The 11,532-nt window shown below is 43.4% G+C and overlaps 2 protein-coding genes across 2 annotated transcripts in view; both read right to left on the minus strand.

The window, feature by feature from the left end:
- Nucleotides 1-7,368: 7,368 nt before the first annotated feature.
- SLC1A1 (solute carrier family 1 (neuronal/epithelial high affinity glutamate transporter, system Xag), member 1) overlaps nucleotides 7,369-11,532 on the minus strand; it is a 38,213-nt gene continuing 34,049 nt past the window's right edge. Inside the window, exon 12 of the mRNA XM_008592496.1 lies at nucleotides 7,369-9,576. Within this exon, the coding sequence (XP_008590718.1) occupies nucleotides 9,330-9,576 (247 nt within the window). The 3' untranslated portion in view covers nucleotides 7,369-9,329. The remainder of the gene's footprint in view (nucleotides 9,577-11,532) is intronic.
- The window catches only part of LOC103608048 (oocyte-expressed protein homolog), a 1,758-nt gene continuing 890 nt past the window's right edge, over nucleotides 10,665-11,532 (minus strand). The window contains exons 2-3 of the mRNA XM_008592495.1: nucleotides 10,948-11,273; nucleotides 10,665-10,817 (exon numbers count right to left, since the gene is read on the minus strand). Of these exons, the coding sequence (XP_008590717.1) occupies nucleotides 10,665-10,817; nucleotides 10,948-11,273 (479 nt within the window). The remainder of the gene's footprint in view (nucleotides 10,818-10,947; nucleotides 11,274-11,532) is intronic.

The raw sequence follows: 11,532 nt of genomic DNA on the forward strand, positions 1-11,532 counted from the left end.
CCAAGTCAAGGGTTAAGATCCCCTTACCGGTCATCTTTTTAAGAAAAAAAAAAAAAAGAAAATGTCTTCTGGGGACATCTTCTGAAGTGTATTAAACATTAGGCCTGGTACTGTAGACTTTGTACTGTAAACAATAAGAAGCCATTAGAGTTTTGGGGTGATTAAGCGAAGTATTAATCCGATGATTTTATTCAGGATGGTTTGGGAGTAAGTAGCAGAGAAACTCTGAGAAAGCCATTGAAGAAGTCTGGAAATTAGGGTAATAGAACCTAAAGTGAGTGGGAGAGTCATAAAAGAGAGAAGGGCTGATTAAACTGTAGGTGGGAAGAAATGACAAGTCCACTTATTATTAAAATAAGTGCTTTAAAACCTACCGGTGTGTGTGTGGAGGGAGGCTTGGCTCCTTTAAGGAAGGAGCAGTTAAGTCAGGTGGCCTGGGCTGAGTCACAAAGTGAGGATGAGCTACTTAATTATCAGGAATGAAGTATTGATTGAGAGAATCATTATCCTGCAGATATAAGGACACAGTGTCCTTCATTTTGTAGATTTATATTCTTCATAACATGAAGCAAGATGAACTCAAGGACTAACAGAACAAAATAGGAGTCAAGTAAAGTCTCTTGGGGAGGGATTTTGTTTTCATGGTCTCTTTTTGGCAGGGGAGATAGAATAGGGAATACTGAGAATTACTAGGGGCTGGGGTGCTGGGGGGCAGGTGGGTGTTCCAAGGCCCTGTCTTGGATTTAGTTTAGTGTGGTTTTTCTTTTTGATCCCTCTGAATCTCATTCTTATTGTAAAGATCTTACTGTTGTAAATAGAAGTAAATAGAATTTAGAGGATTATCAAGATACAAGCTGTTTATTCAAGAATAACCTGGGAAGAGAAAATGCAGGAATACATGATGTCTAGTTATTTATGTCTGAACAGAAGCTGGGTCCTGGGCCACTCACTTCACAAAGCAGCAGCACAGTTCACTGAGGGGCTCCCAACGGAAGCCCAGAGTGGAGAGACTCGAATAAATGAACTAACCGCTTACCTGCCTTGCAACCTCAAACCTCTTGGGGTCAAAAGCAGGGAGAAATTGTTATGATCCTAGGTTGCAGGGGAAATAATGATGATTTTGAAAACATCATACCTAATTTAGGAAAGAGACTACAGAAGAAATTTATGAGGTTGATTTTGGATAAATTCAGTATAAAAAGATGGTGGAAAGGCCAATGGGAAACACCCAGTGGAAGTTAGAAATGGGGATCTGAGGTTTGGCTGGAAGGTCAGGGCAGGAGAAACCAGGGGCAGGTATAGATTTCATGGATACGCATTTTTGGTAATCATCTGCGTAGAGGTGGTAGTTGAAGCCATGGGTGAGTTCTGATAGAGAGAGAGCAGAGAGAGACCAGCAGGATATGGAGCTTCTTCATGCATTCCACAAATATTTGAGGGGCCCCTGTGTGTTTGGCACAGGCAGAGATGAGACCCAGAGGAAGGGAGCAGCAGGGGGAGGAGGTTATGCAGGTGATGAAGGGGATGGGAAAGGACCAGAGCAGAGCAGGACCTGGTAATGTCCTGGAAGCCAACCTAGAGGAATATAAGCTAACGAACAGTGACAAATATCATAAAAGAGTAAAAACTGACAATTGAGAGGATGCCTTTCGGATTTCACAAGCAGGACATTGTTACCTTGGAGATTCAGGAGAGTGTGGGAGTGGAAGCCAGACTGCAGGGGATTAAGGCATTAATGAGTGGGGAGGGAACGGGGGCAGAGCGTGAAGACCAATAAGCAGCTCCAAAAACTTGGCAAGAAAAGGAAAAGAGAAATAGGTTTTCAGTTTTTATTCTGACACCTTCCCATCTCTGGTTTGGAACAGAAAAGCTTTCTTTGAAGAACTGGGTTTTGAATGAAAGATTTAAAGGTGACACAAGGGAGGGGTATGATTATATCATCTCACCCATATAGGAGGGGAGGTCGGGTAGCTAGATGATGTAGGAGATAATGCAGACACATTTAAAATTGATCTTTGTTAGAATGGGAAAACAGGAAGAGAGGAATTTAAGGGAGTAAATTTGGTTGTAGCATGTCCCGACCCGCGGGATATTCAACGCAGACCCTGGAGGGGGGAGTGGGAATTGGATGCATTCTTATTGTAAAGATCTTACTGTTGTAAATAGAAGTAAATAGAATTTAGAGGATTATCAAGATACAAGCTGTTTATTCAAGAATAACCTGGGAAGAGAAAATGCAGGAATACATGATGTCTAGTTATTCATGTCTGAACAGAAGCTGGGTCCTGGGCCACTCACTTCACAAAGCAGCAGCACAGTTCACTGAGGGGCTCCCAACGGAAGCCCAGAGTGGAGAGACTCGAATAAATGAACTAACCGCTACCTGCCTTGCAACCTCAAACCTCTTGGGGTCAAAAGCAGGGAGAAATTGTTATGATCCTAGGTTGCAGGGGAAATAATGATGATTTTGAAAACATCATACCTAATTTAGGAAAGAGACTACAGAAGAAATTTATGAGGTTGATTTTGGATAAATTCAGTATAAAAAGATGGTGGAAAGGCCAATGGGAAACACCCAGTGGAAGTTAGAAATGGGGATCTGAAGTTTGGCTGGAAGGTCAGGGCAGGAGAAACCAGGGGCAGGTATAGATTTCATGGATATGCATTTTTGGTAATCATCTGCATAGAGGTGGTAGTTGAAGCCATGGGTGAGTTCTGATAGAGAGAGAGCAGAGAGAGACCAGCAGGATATGGAGCTTCTTCATGCATTCCACAAATATTTGAGGGGCCCCTGTGTGTTTGGCACAGGCAGAGATGAGACCCAGAGGAAGGGAGCAGCAGGGGGAGGAGGTTATGCAGGTGATGAAGGGGATGGGAAAGGACCAGAGCAGAGCAGGACCTGGTAATGTCCTGGAAGCCAACCTAGAGGAATATAAGCTAACGAACAGTGACAAATATCATAAAAGAGTAAAAACTGACAATTGAGAGGATGCCTTTCGGATTTCACAAGCAGGACATTGTTACCTTGGAGATTCAGGAGAGTGTGGGAGTGGAAGCCAGACTGTAGGGGATTAAGGCATTAATGAGTGGGGAGGGAACGGGGGCAGAGCGTGAAGACCAATAAGCAGCTCCAAAAACTTAGCAAGAAAAGGAAAAGAGAAATAGGTTTTCAGTTTTTATTCTGACACCTTCTCATCTCTGGTTTGGAACAGAAAAGCTTTCTTTGAAGAACTGGGTTTTGAATGAAAGATTTAAAGGTGACACAAGGGAGGGGTATGATTATATCATCTCACCCATATAGGAGGGGAGGTCGGGTAGCTAGATGATGTAGGAGATAATGCAGACACATTTAAAATTGATCTTTGTTAGAATGGGAAAACAGGAAGAGAGGAATTTAAGGGAGTAAATTTGGTTGTAGCAAATGAAATGACATCATTAGGAGAGATGAACAACTTTTAAAGAGGTGACAGCTGGATACTATGATGCATGTCTTTTACTTTTTAGGCATTTTGAAGCACCATATCTTAATAGCTAGGAAAAAACTTTGGAATTATATTTGGGTCCCAGCTGTGTGAACTTAGGCAAGTTACTTAACCGCCACTATGCCACAGTTTTCTCAGCTGAAAAACAGAGGTAGGAGTGTCAAGAAGAATAAATGAGCTTATGCATGTAAAATATCGAATACAGTGCCAGCACACAGTTAGCACTTGCTGTTAGCAATGATTGGTTCTTCTTAAACAATCTTATTCAGTTATGACTGATATACAAAAAGCTGTACATATTTAATACATACAACTTGATGAGTCTGGAGGTAAGTATACCCTTGTGAAACCATCACCACAGTCTATACCATAAAGCTATCCATCACCTTCAAAAGTTCTTTCCCGTTTATTTGTTGTGTGTGTGATAAGAACATTAACATAAGAGCCACCATCTTAGCAAATTTTTAGGTATACAATTCCATATTGTTAACTATAGGCATTATGCTTACAATAGATCTCTGCAATGATTCTTACTCGCCTTGAACATTTTAGGCCACCCAGGACTTAAGTTACTCATCTTAGCAAATTTTTAGGTATACAATTCCATATTGTTAACTATAGGCATTATGCTTACAGTAGATCTCTGCAATGATTCTTACTCGCCTTGAACATTTTAGGCCACCCAGGACTTAAGTTACAATTACTGTTCAGCACTCCTGGCCCTCTGTGCCTTACAGAGCCTGGTGAAGAACGTTGATACTGGAGTCAAATTGCTGTGCCACCTGTGTGTGCTCATCTGAAGAAAGGAGATGATAACAGTACCCACTTCATGATGCTGTTATGAGAGTAAATGAGTTAATATTTAAGTGGTACAAACAGTGCTTGCTACATAGCAAATGCAGGGCCAACATTTGCCAAGTTATCACAAATGATTTTCCTCTGTGATGGTGTTGCTGTTTTTCCTTCTGGACTCATGACATCCCATCCCCTCTTGTATTCATCCTGGCAAGGAGAAATCTCACTGGATTTCTGCAGCTATTAGGTGTTAGGTCAACATCCTAAAAGAATCTGGACCTTTGAGTGTCATCTCTATGATAGGTAAGGATGCCCAAGAATAGGGTAGGTGGTGTCTGCCTGGAATGATATGGGAGCAAACCTTTCCTTAGTGGCAGTGAAGCAGACTATGTATCCTGCAGCCCAAGTCTGCTTGTTGTTTGTGTCCAATTTCTTCATCAACTGGAGGTGGCATGTTTTTCTAACCCAACTGGCCCTCCTGACTGAGCAAAGAGCCTTGGGTTTATGTATGATTTATGAGAAGTTGACACATTCTTGTCTATCTTAACCTTTCTGGCTAAATTAGGAAATGGAGGATTAGCTCAGAAGCCCTGGGAATTAAAGCCAATTTGGCATGCTGGGAAGGCAAGAGCCAGTGTTGAGGAAGGACCTGCCTGGGTCCCTCTGTTGCTAACATAGGGTGTTGCTTTTGTTCATAACATGAGTTTACACAGTTGCACTTCTCTGACGCCTGTCAGACTCGCCCAGTTTCCTTAAGATTTAGACATTTTGTTATCCTCAGATTCATTTCTGGAGACCCCTCCAACTCCCCCTTCCTCTGCCCCTGCCCCAGGTCTTCAGCTCAAACCTTTCTGCTCGTCTTTTATTATTCTTGCCAAGCTAAGCTGATGACCTTGGAAACACAACATAAGGGCTCTATCAATGAAAGATAAATGAAAGTTAGATTTGAATGCTTGGAGGAGGATCAAAGTCATCTTTAAAATGTGCATGCCTTTAGCACTTTGGGAAGGCGTGCCCATAAAATGGCTGGAGTGGTGCCTTTTCTCCAGCGACTACACTCCCAGGACGACTTAATTCATTTCAATGTCTTACCTTCACCTTGGAAAACATACCCTTCCACAGAGCCTGGACAAGATCAAGCAAACCCTGACTAGTGTCAGATCTCCAAACTCCTCATGCGTTCTCTGGGCAGCCAGACCTTCCACTCTGAAAAGAACTGATGATGCAGCCCTGCTTTGCATTCCCTCAAATGCCCTGAAGGGAAAGAAGAGAATGCTACAGCCTCCAGGAGTGTGGTTGGTTCTGTGTTTCAGTTCCAGAGCTCTTTGCTTCATCTTCTGATAAAGGGTACTTTTGCAGGACAAGCTTCTCTGTAGGTAAATCCTGGTGTTGTATCTATGGGGCTAGAGCTTCCCAGGTCCAGGCTGGCAAAGCCTTCTAGAAACCAGTGGACCTTCTCAAGAAGAGGCTATGACTTTCTTTGCCCCTTTTCTCCAACCAGAATAACAAAAGGGATATGGATCTTGTCTTTGGGCATTTACTCATAACTATTATGAACTTTGTGATACCTTAGAAGTGGCAGACCAAGTGGAGATTTGTAGATGAAACCAAGAGTGTCTCCAAATCACACATGGCATTGCTTTGTCCCAGTGGGGGAAGAAACAAGGCATCAATTGTGTGGTTGGATCTCACTTCTTGCTTAGGAGTTTTGTGACACTGTGTGGGTTAGGCCATTCAGAAATGTCCCCAATCATCTCCATCTCTGATCAATAACTTAATACACTTGTGCAGTCACCTAATTCCATATACATAGATCACTGTTATTCCCAAAACTAATTTGAAAAGTCCTACTTCTTGTTGTTTATATTATATACTTAAAAGTCTAAGATTGAAGGGGAGAGAGGCACATTTCCTACCACAGAGTGTATTAAAAAGCCCCAGATGGGGCCCAGAATAAAGTCTGCTTCTGGCAGGTGGGCAGGACAGTTTTTGAAAAGTCACACGAGATTTATAGGCCAAGACTGCAAAAGTGAACCTCATGCCGTGCACTCATTCCCAGAATGTGTGAAGGGGTGTTACATGAATGTGCATCTGGGCCTCAAACACACAGCCTGAGCATCTCAAACCCCTCTGTTTCTCAGATCATAGAAAAAAAGACTGTGAACATTCATTTTTGTTTACTTCCCACATGGTACTTTATACGAGAAAATATTCTAAGTCATATACTCTTCAGATTAAAATGTCCCATTTCCTGAAAGGGGTTTCCAGCTTATAGAATGTGGGTTGTTTATGAAGTCTCACTAGGTTGGATACACTGTTTGCTCTAATAACCCAACTAGCGCCAAGTGGAGGGAGCTACATTCCTTAATCAGGTAAATGATATGGGTCCTACAACACTGGAATGGCAATTACAGTTACATTTCAATTTGCTCATGTAAATGAAGCAGAGGAGGGTGTCTCATGAGGCAAGAATTGTCCCCATTTTATGGAAGGGGAAACCAAGGTTTAGATTGTTCCGAGGGTCACAAAGCTGGTAAGAAATCAGAGCTGTGTGCCCACTCATTAGTTAGAGAATACAAATGATCAGTCTTGTTGCACAGAATCTTCTAGCCTTTCTAAGGCTGTGCAGGACCATTTCTTCTCTCCTGCTCCAGGAGGGAAGATTCTTAAACCCCCTCAAAGCTGGCACTGCTGCTGCCCCCTGGCCTGATTATAAGTCAAACCCATTTCCCATGGCTATCCTAAGAATAGGCGTGTTTACTGAAGGGCCTCGTACCCAGTGGACTCACAAAAATTTGTTGAAAAAATAGTCATTACCCAGAGCTGATAACACTGTTCTTCTGTCCATGAGTATACTTGGGGCAAGTATACCATCAGTATACTAAGGGCACTGGATTTCAGCCTTGTAATCCCCATTGATTGACATGAACAATCAGATTATTTTTTCTTGAACCCTGTTTTTTCATTCTTCTGGCATAAAGTTTTGAAAGCAATAATGTGTACAATCTGATTCAACTGACCATATCTCTGCCTTCCCACACCCAACCAAGTAAGATAAAAGAACAGGTAAGAGGAAGAAAAAGGCGGGGAAGAAAGAATGAGGAAATGTTTATTGAGACTGAAATGGGACATTGTTCGCTGTTATGAGTGAACAGCACAGTGTGTTAAGAGGCCGATTACAAACTGGCTCCAAAATACGGACGACTCGCAGTTATGAACAGCTCTGCCGACTTTCATGCCACTAACTGGAGCAGCCTGATAAGAGGGTAGAACTGTTAAGCCCAAGATAAATGATTGATTCCACTTCGTTTATATTTAGATTTATTTCCCATAAACAATACCAATATTTGCATTTAAAAATTCATATTGAATCATTGGTCACTATTTATGATGTTTACGTGACAATTCGGTATCATTCTCGTAGACTTCAGGAGCAGGAGCAGTCGTCAGTACTGAGCATTTGTTTACTTTTGCTATCTTTGGCACAATTTCTGGTTTCTTAAATATGAAAGCACAGGTTTAAGTTGACTAACACAATACTGCAGAAACAGGACTATTTTGAATCTCAAGTGTAAGTTCAAGTTTATGATAAGCATTATTTACAAGATGAGAACTGAAGCACAGACTTTAATAAACTATCTTCACAAACTAGCAGGAGAGTGACAGGCAGAGGATTTTACTGAGCAGGGCCAAGATTACTAGTTAGAGCAACTCCCTCTGGAGAAGAAGACAAGTGTCATAGAATGGAAGAATTTCCCCTGAACCACCGATACCAAAGTCTCATGTCGTGGGATTAACTCTGCAAGAATCCAGGGTAGGGACAGTTCTTTTTCTGCAATGTGACTTGTTCATCCCATGCATTCAATATTAAAAAACAACTTAGCTGGTAGCTTGCCACTGCTGTTTAGGCCCTGATGGGTACAGAGGTACAAGAGTGGCAAAGTACTGGCCTCTTTAAGTGGGTATGAGTGAACTTGGAAGAATGAAGCCTTCCAGGTAGATAAAAAGCACATCCAGCCTTTTGTGAGTGACACCTTTGTATACTACCTTATATAGAGCTGATTCCCTCCAGGCAGCTTGAATCTGGAAGTTGTAAATGATTGGCTATGCCACCTCAGAGTGTCACCATAACGCGTCTCTGCTTTGGGGCTGATACACAGATGTGAAACATTGAACAACACGATTTCTCATTCTAGTGCTCCCGAGAAAGGAGTTTCTGAGCAGAACATAAGCCCCAAAGCAGACCTGGGTAGGAACTGTAGTTATTATTCAAGTACAAGGAGAGCTCTTTATTTCACATTGACAGTTCATTTCTGATCTCTGGCAAATTATATGAAAATAATAAATATATACATATACATATACATAGATATACATATACATATATATCTCTATACTGAACACCGGGTTAACAGTTACCAGCATTCCAATACAGTACATTGAAAAAAGAACATTTCTCCCTTCCCCCCAAACCCAATGCCCATCTTAAAACTGTTATTGCAGAACTGTGCTGGTCTGTTTTCTTTCAAAGTAGTTTCTTTGAAATTGGCTGAAGATGAGTTCAAAATGGACAATTTGGCACGTTAACCGGGGAGGGATTGTTTAGATACATTATAAAGTGAGAGGCCAAAGGAAATCCATGCCAATAGAAAGGCTGAGTAAAAATTTGTAACCAATGACAGAATATTTTTTTAAAAATCCAAAACACTGGTCCGTGCATGAGAAAGCAATTTCTCTTCCACACCTATTACCTAATTCCACCAGTTATTACTTTATCTACTTCGCAACTTTGTCTTGTAGGATTTTCAAAACCCAGATAATACAATTTTCCTTTGAATCAATTGCCTTTCATCTTTCCCCTCTCCCAAATCCCAAAACCTGGAGAGCAAAGGCTGTGAATCCAAATAAAGAATATAATCTGGAAGTCTGTGTATCAAATTAAATGTACAATTGGCCATGAGTGTTTTTCTTTTTGATAATGTTTGAATTTACTAAGAGATGACTCTTATGGAGATGTCCTTTATCATTCCCAGTCATCTGAAGCTAGGGACTCTAGAACTGTGAGGTCTGGGTGAACGAGATGGTGTCGGACTTGTCTACAGCAAAGCCTCCATTGACATAAGACTTTTTGGTGTCTGAGTCTTCGTTATCAAGGATGGTGGATTCCAAGGCAAAGGGATTCACAATGTTGACTTCAGAAGAAACATCCATCTGCTCCAGCTCCTTCTTAGAGAGTTTTTCCACGATGCCTGTCCCGAATGCATCACCGAGGACGTTGACCATGGTCCTGAACCGGTCCCTGGGGAAGAGACAGGAAAGGTCAGACAGAAGGCCCAGATTTCATTTTCCTTCACCATTGGAAAGAGGAAAGGACCTGACATGTTCAGTTCAGATATAAATAAATGCGAAAAATGCTTTCCTCATGGACAACTCCCTTAAGTCTCCCTAAATTCCCTCTTCTCCCAAAGAAATATGAATACCCTTCACCATTGGAAAGAGGGAAGGACCTGACATGTTCAGTTCAGATATAAATAAATGCAAAAAATGCTGTCCTCATGGACAACTCCCTTAAGTCTCCCTAAATTCCCTCTTCTCCCAAAGAAATATGAATAGGGTCTTCACACATTTTGGGGGGACTGAGGGAGGTTCAGAATTCAGCAAGTCTTTCAGCCCTAACTCTGTCTTGCGGGTTTTCTGGATTCAATGCAAATGACATTGTGGGCTCTCTTTTGGCTAAGGTGAGAAGACTGGGATGTTTTGTGGGTAGTGTGTGCACAAGTGTATATGGGGTCTGTGTGTGCTTCTGTATGTCCGTGGGGTACTTGTTTCTTTGCTAAACTAGGTCGCTCTATTCATGAGCAAGCCAGCAGGGACATGGCAGAGTACAGGGTCAGAAAACACAGGTGTGCTCAGGAACAGATTTCTCTTGTAGGTGCCCCCTGCCAGTCTTCACTCCCAGAGGGCCTGGAGAAGAGGCTGGTGGCCCGAAGGCCTGTGGGGGAGGGGAGCATCCATTTTGGTTTTGGCACTTTGTTGGTGGGAACTATGTACATGGTATTGTGAAAACGACACCTGCAGGGCTGAAAAGGCCAACAATGCTTACACATGTCCACTCCAGATGCCCTTCTGCTACTTAGAACAGGGCCAGGGATTGGACTGGTCCTACGTTCTATCCCATGACCTCAGTTTGGACCTTTGACTCATCTGGCTATCTTCAAAGTGAGGGTCACTGGTTCCAGGAAGAACCAGGAAATAGAGAGAAGTGCAAATCCACCATCGCCATGAGAAAGAAAAACTAAAGTTTTCCTCAAGGGTAGGGTGTCTTCACAAGAAGGGTGCCACCTCAGTTAGGCCTTGTCATCCCAGCCAGCTGCTGAGGGGGGCCTTTCATAGTTCGGGCCTCACCCGAACTATGAAAGAGGGCAGGTCCTCAGAGGGTCGCTGGGTGACCCCGGCCATTGCGGGCTCACTGGGCCCTTCAGCCAACTTTTTCCATGCTGCTGCCCTAACCTGGTCCTGGTAGGGGGCTGGAATAGCAGCCTGTTGGATTCCAGCACTAAATTGATCTGCTGTTCCAGACAGCATGCCGAAGCTGATAGGGATGGGTGGGTTGGCTGCTTGGTTTGTCTCTGCCTGCACATGGCACTCTTCCTTAAAGAAGGCACAGAACTTGATAAACAAATTTGGAGGGAGGACAGTTCTTCACCCGGTTCTGTACTCGGGGCCGTCCGAAGACGGTGATTTCCACTAGGTTCCTGGAGCTCGTTATGTCCACCGTCAGCAGGGCCTGGCTCATCCACTGCATTTCTGGAATTATGGCTCGGTCAGGGCCGAAGACCGCGTCCGCCAGCCACGCCTCCAGGTGGAACACCAGACGGTCGCTCAGCGCCTGCGCTGGAAACCACCACGGCCCGATGCGAAGCCAAGGTGGCGGGAGCGGCAACCCAGGCAGCTTCCAAGCCAGGTACAGGAGCTTTTGCCTTCCAGGACCTGACTCTGTATATTCAAACTCACATGGAAAGTTTCTTCTTCCCTTTCCTCCATCTCAGCTGCCGCCTGCAAACTACATAGCACTGGACTCCCCAGTAAGCCCAAGCTGGTGATGATGAAGGTTCACTATGGAGCTACACTTAACCCCCGATGGCCAGGGGACAGAGCCAAACCCAGATGCCAGAAGACCAGATAGAAGTGGGTATCAAGGGCCGGCCTGTGGCTCACTTGGGAGAGTGCGGTGCTGATAACACCAAGGCCATGG

This window comes from Galeopterus variegatus, unplaced genomic scaffold, assembly GCF_000696425.1.
Source record: "Galeopterus variegatus unplaced genomic scaffold, G_variegatus-3.0.2 Scaffold7964, whole genome shotgun sequence".
NCBI classification, from domain to species: domain Eukaryota; kingdom Metazoa; phylum Chordata; class Mammalia; order Dermoptera; family Cynocephalidae; genus Galeopterus; species Galeopterus variegatus.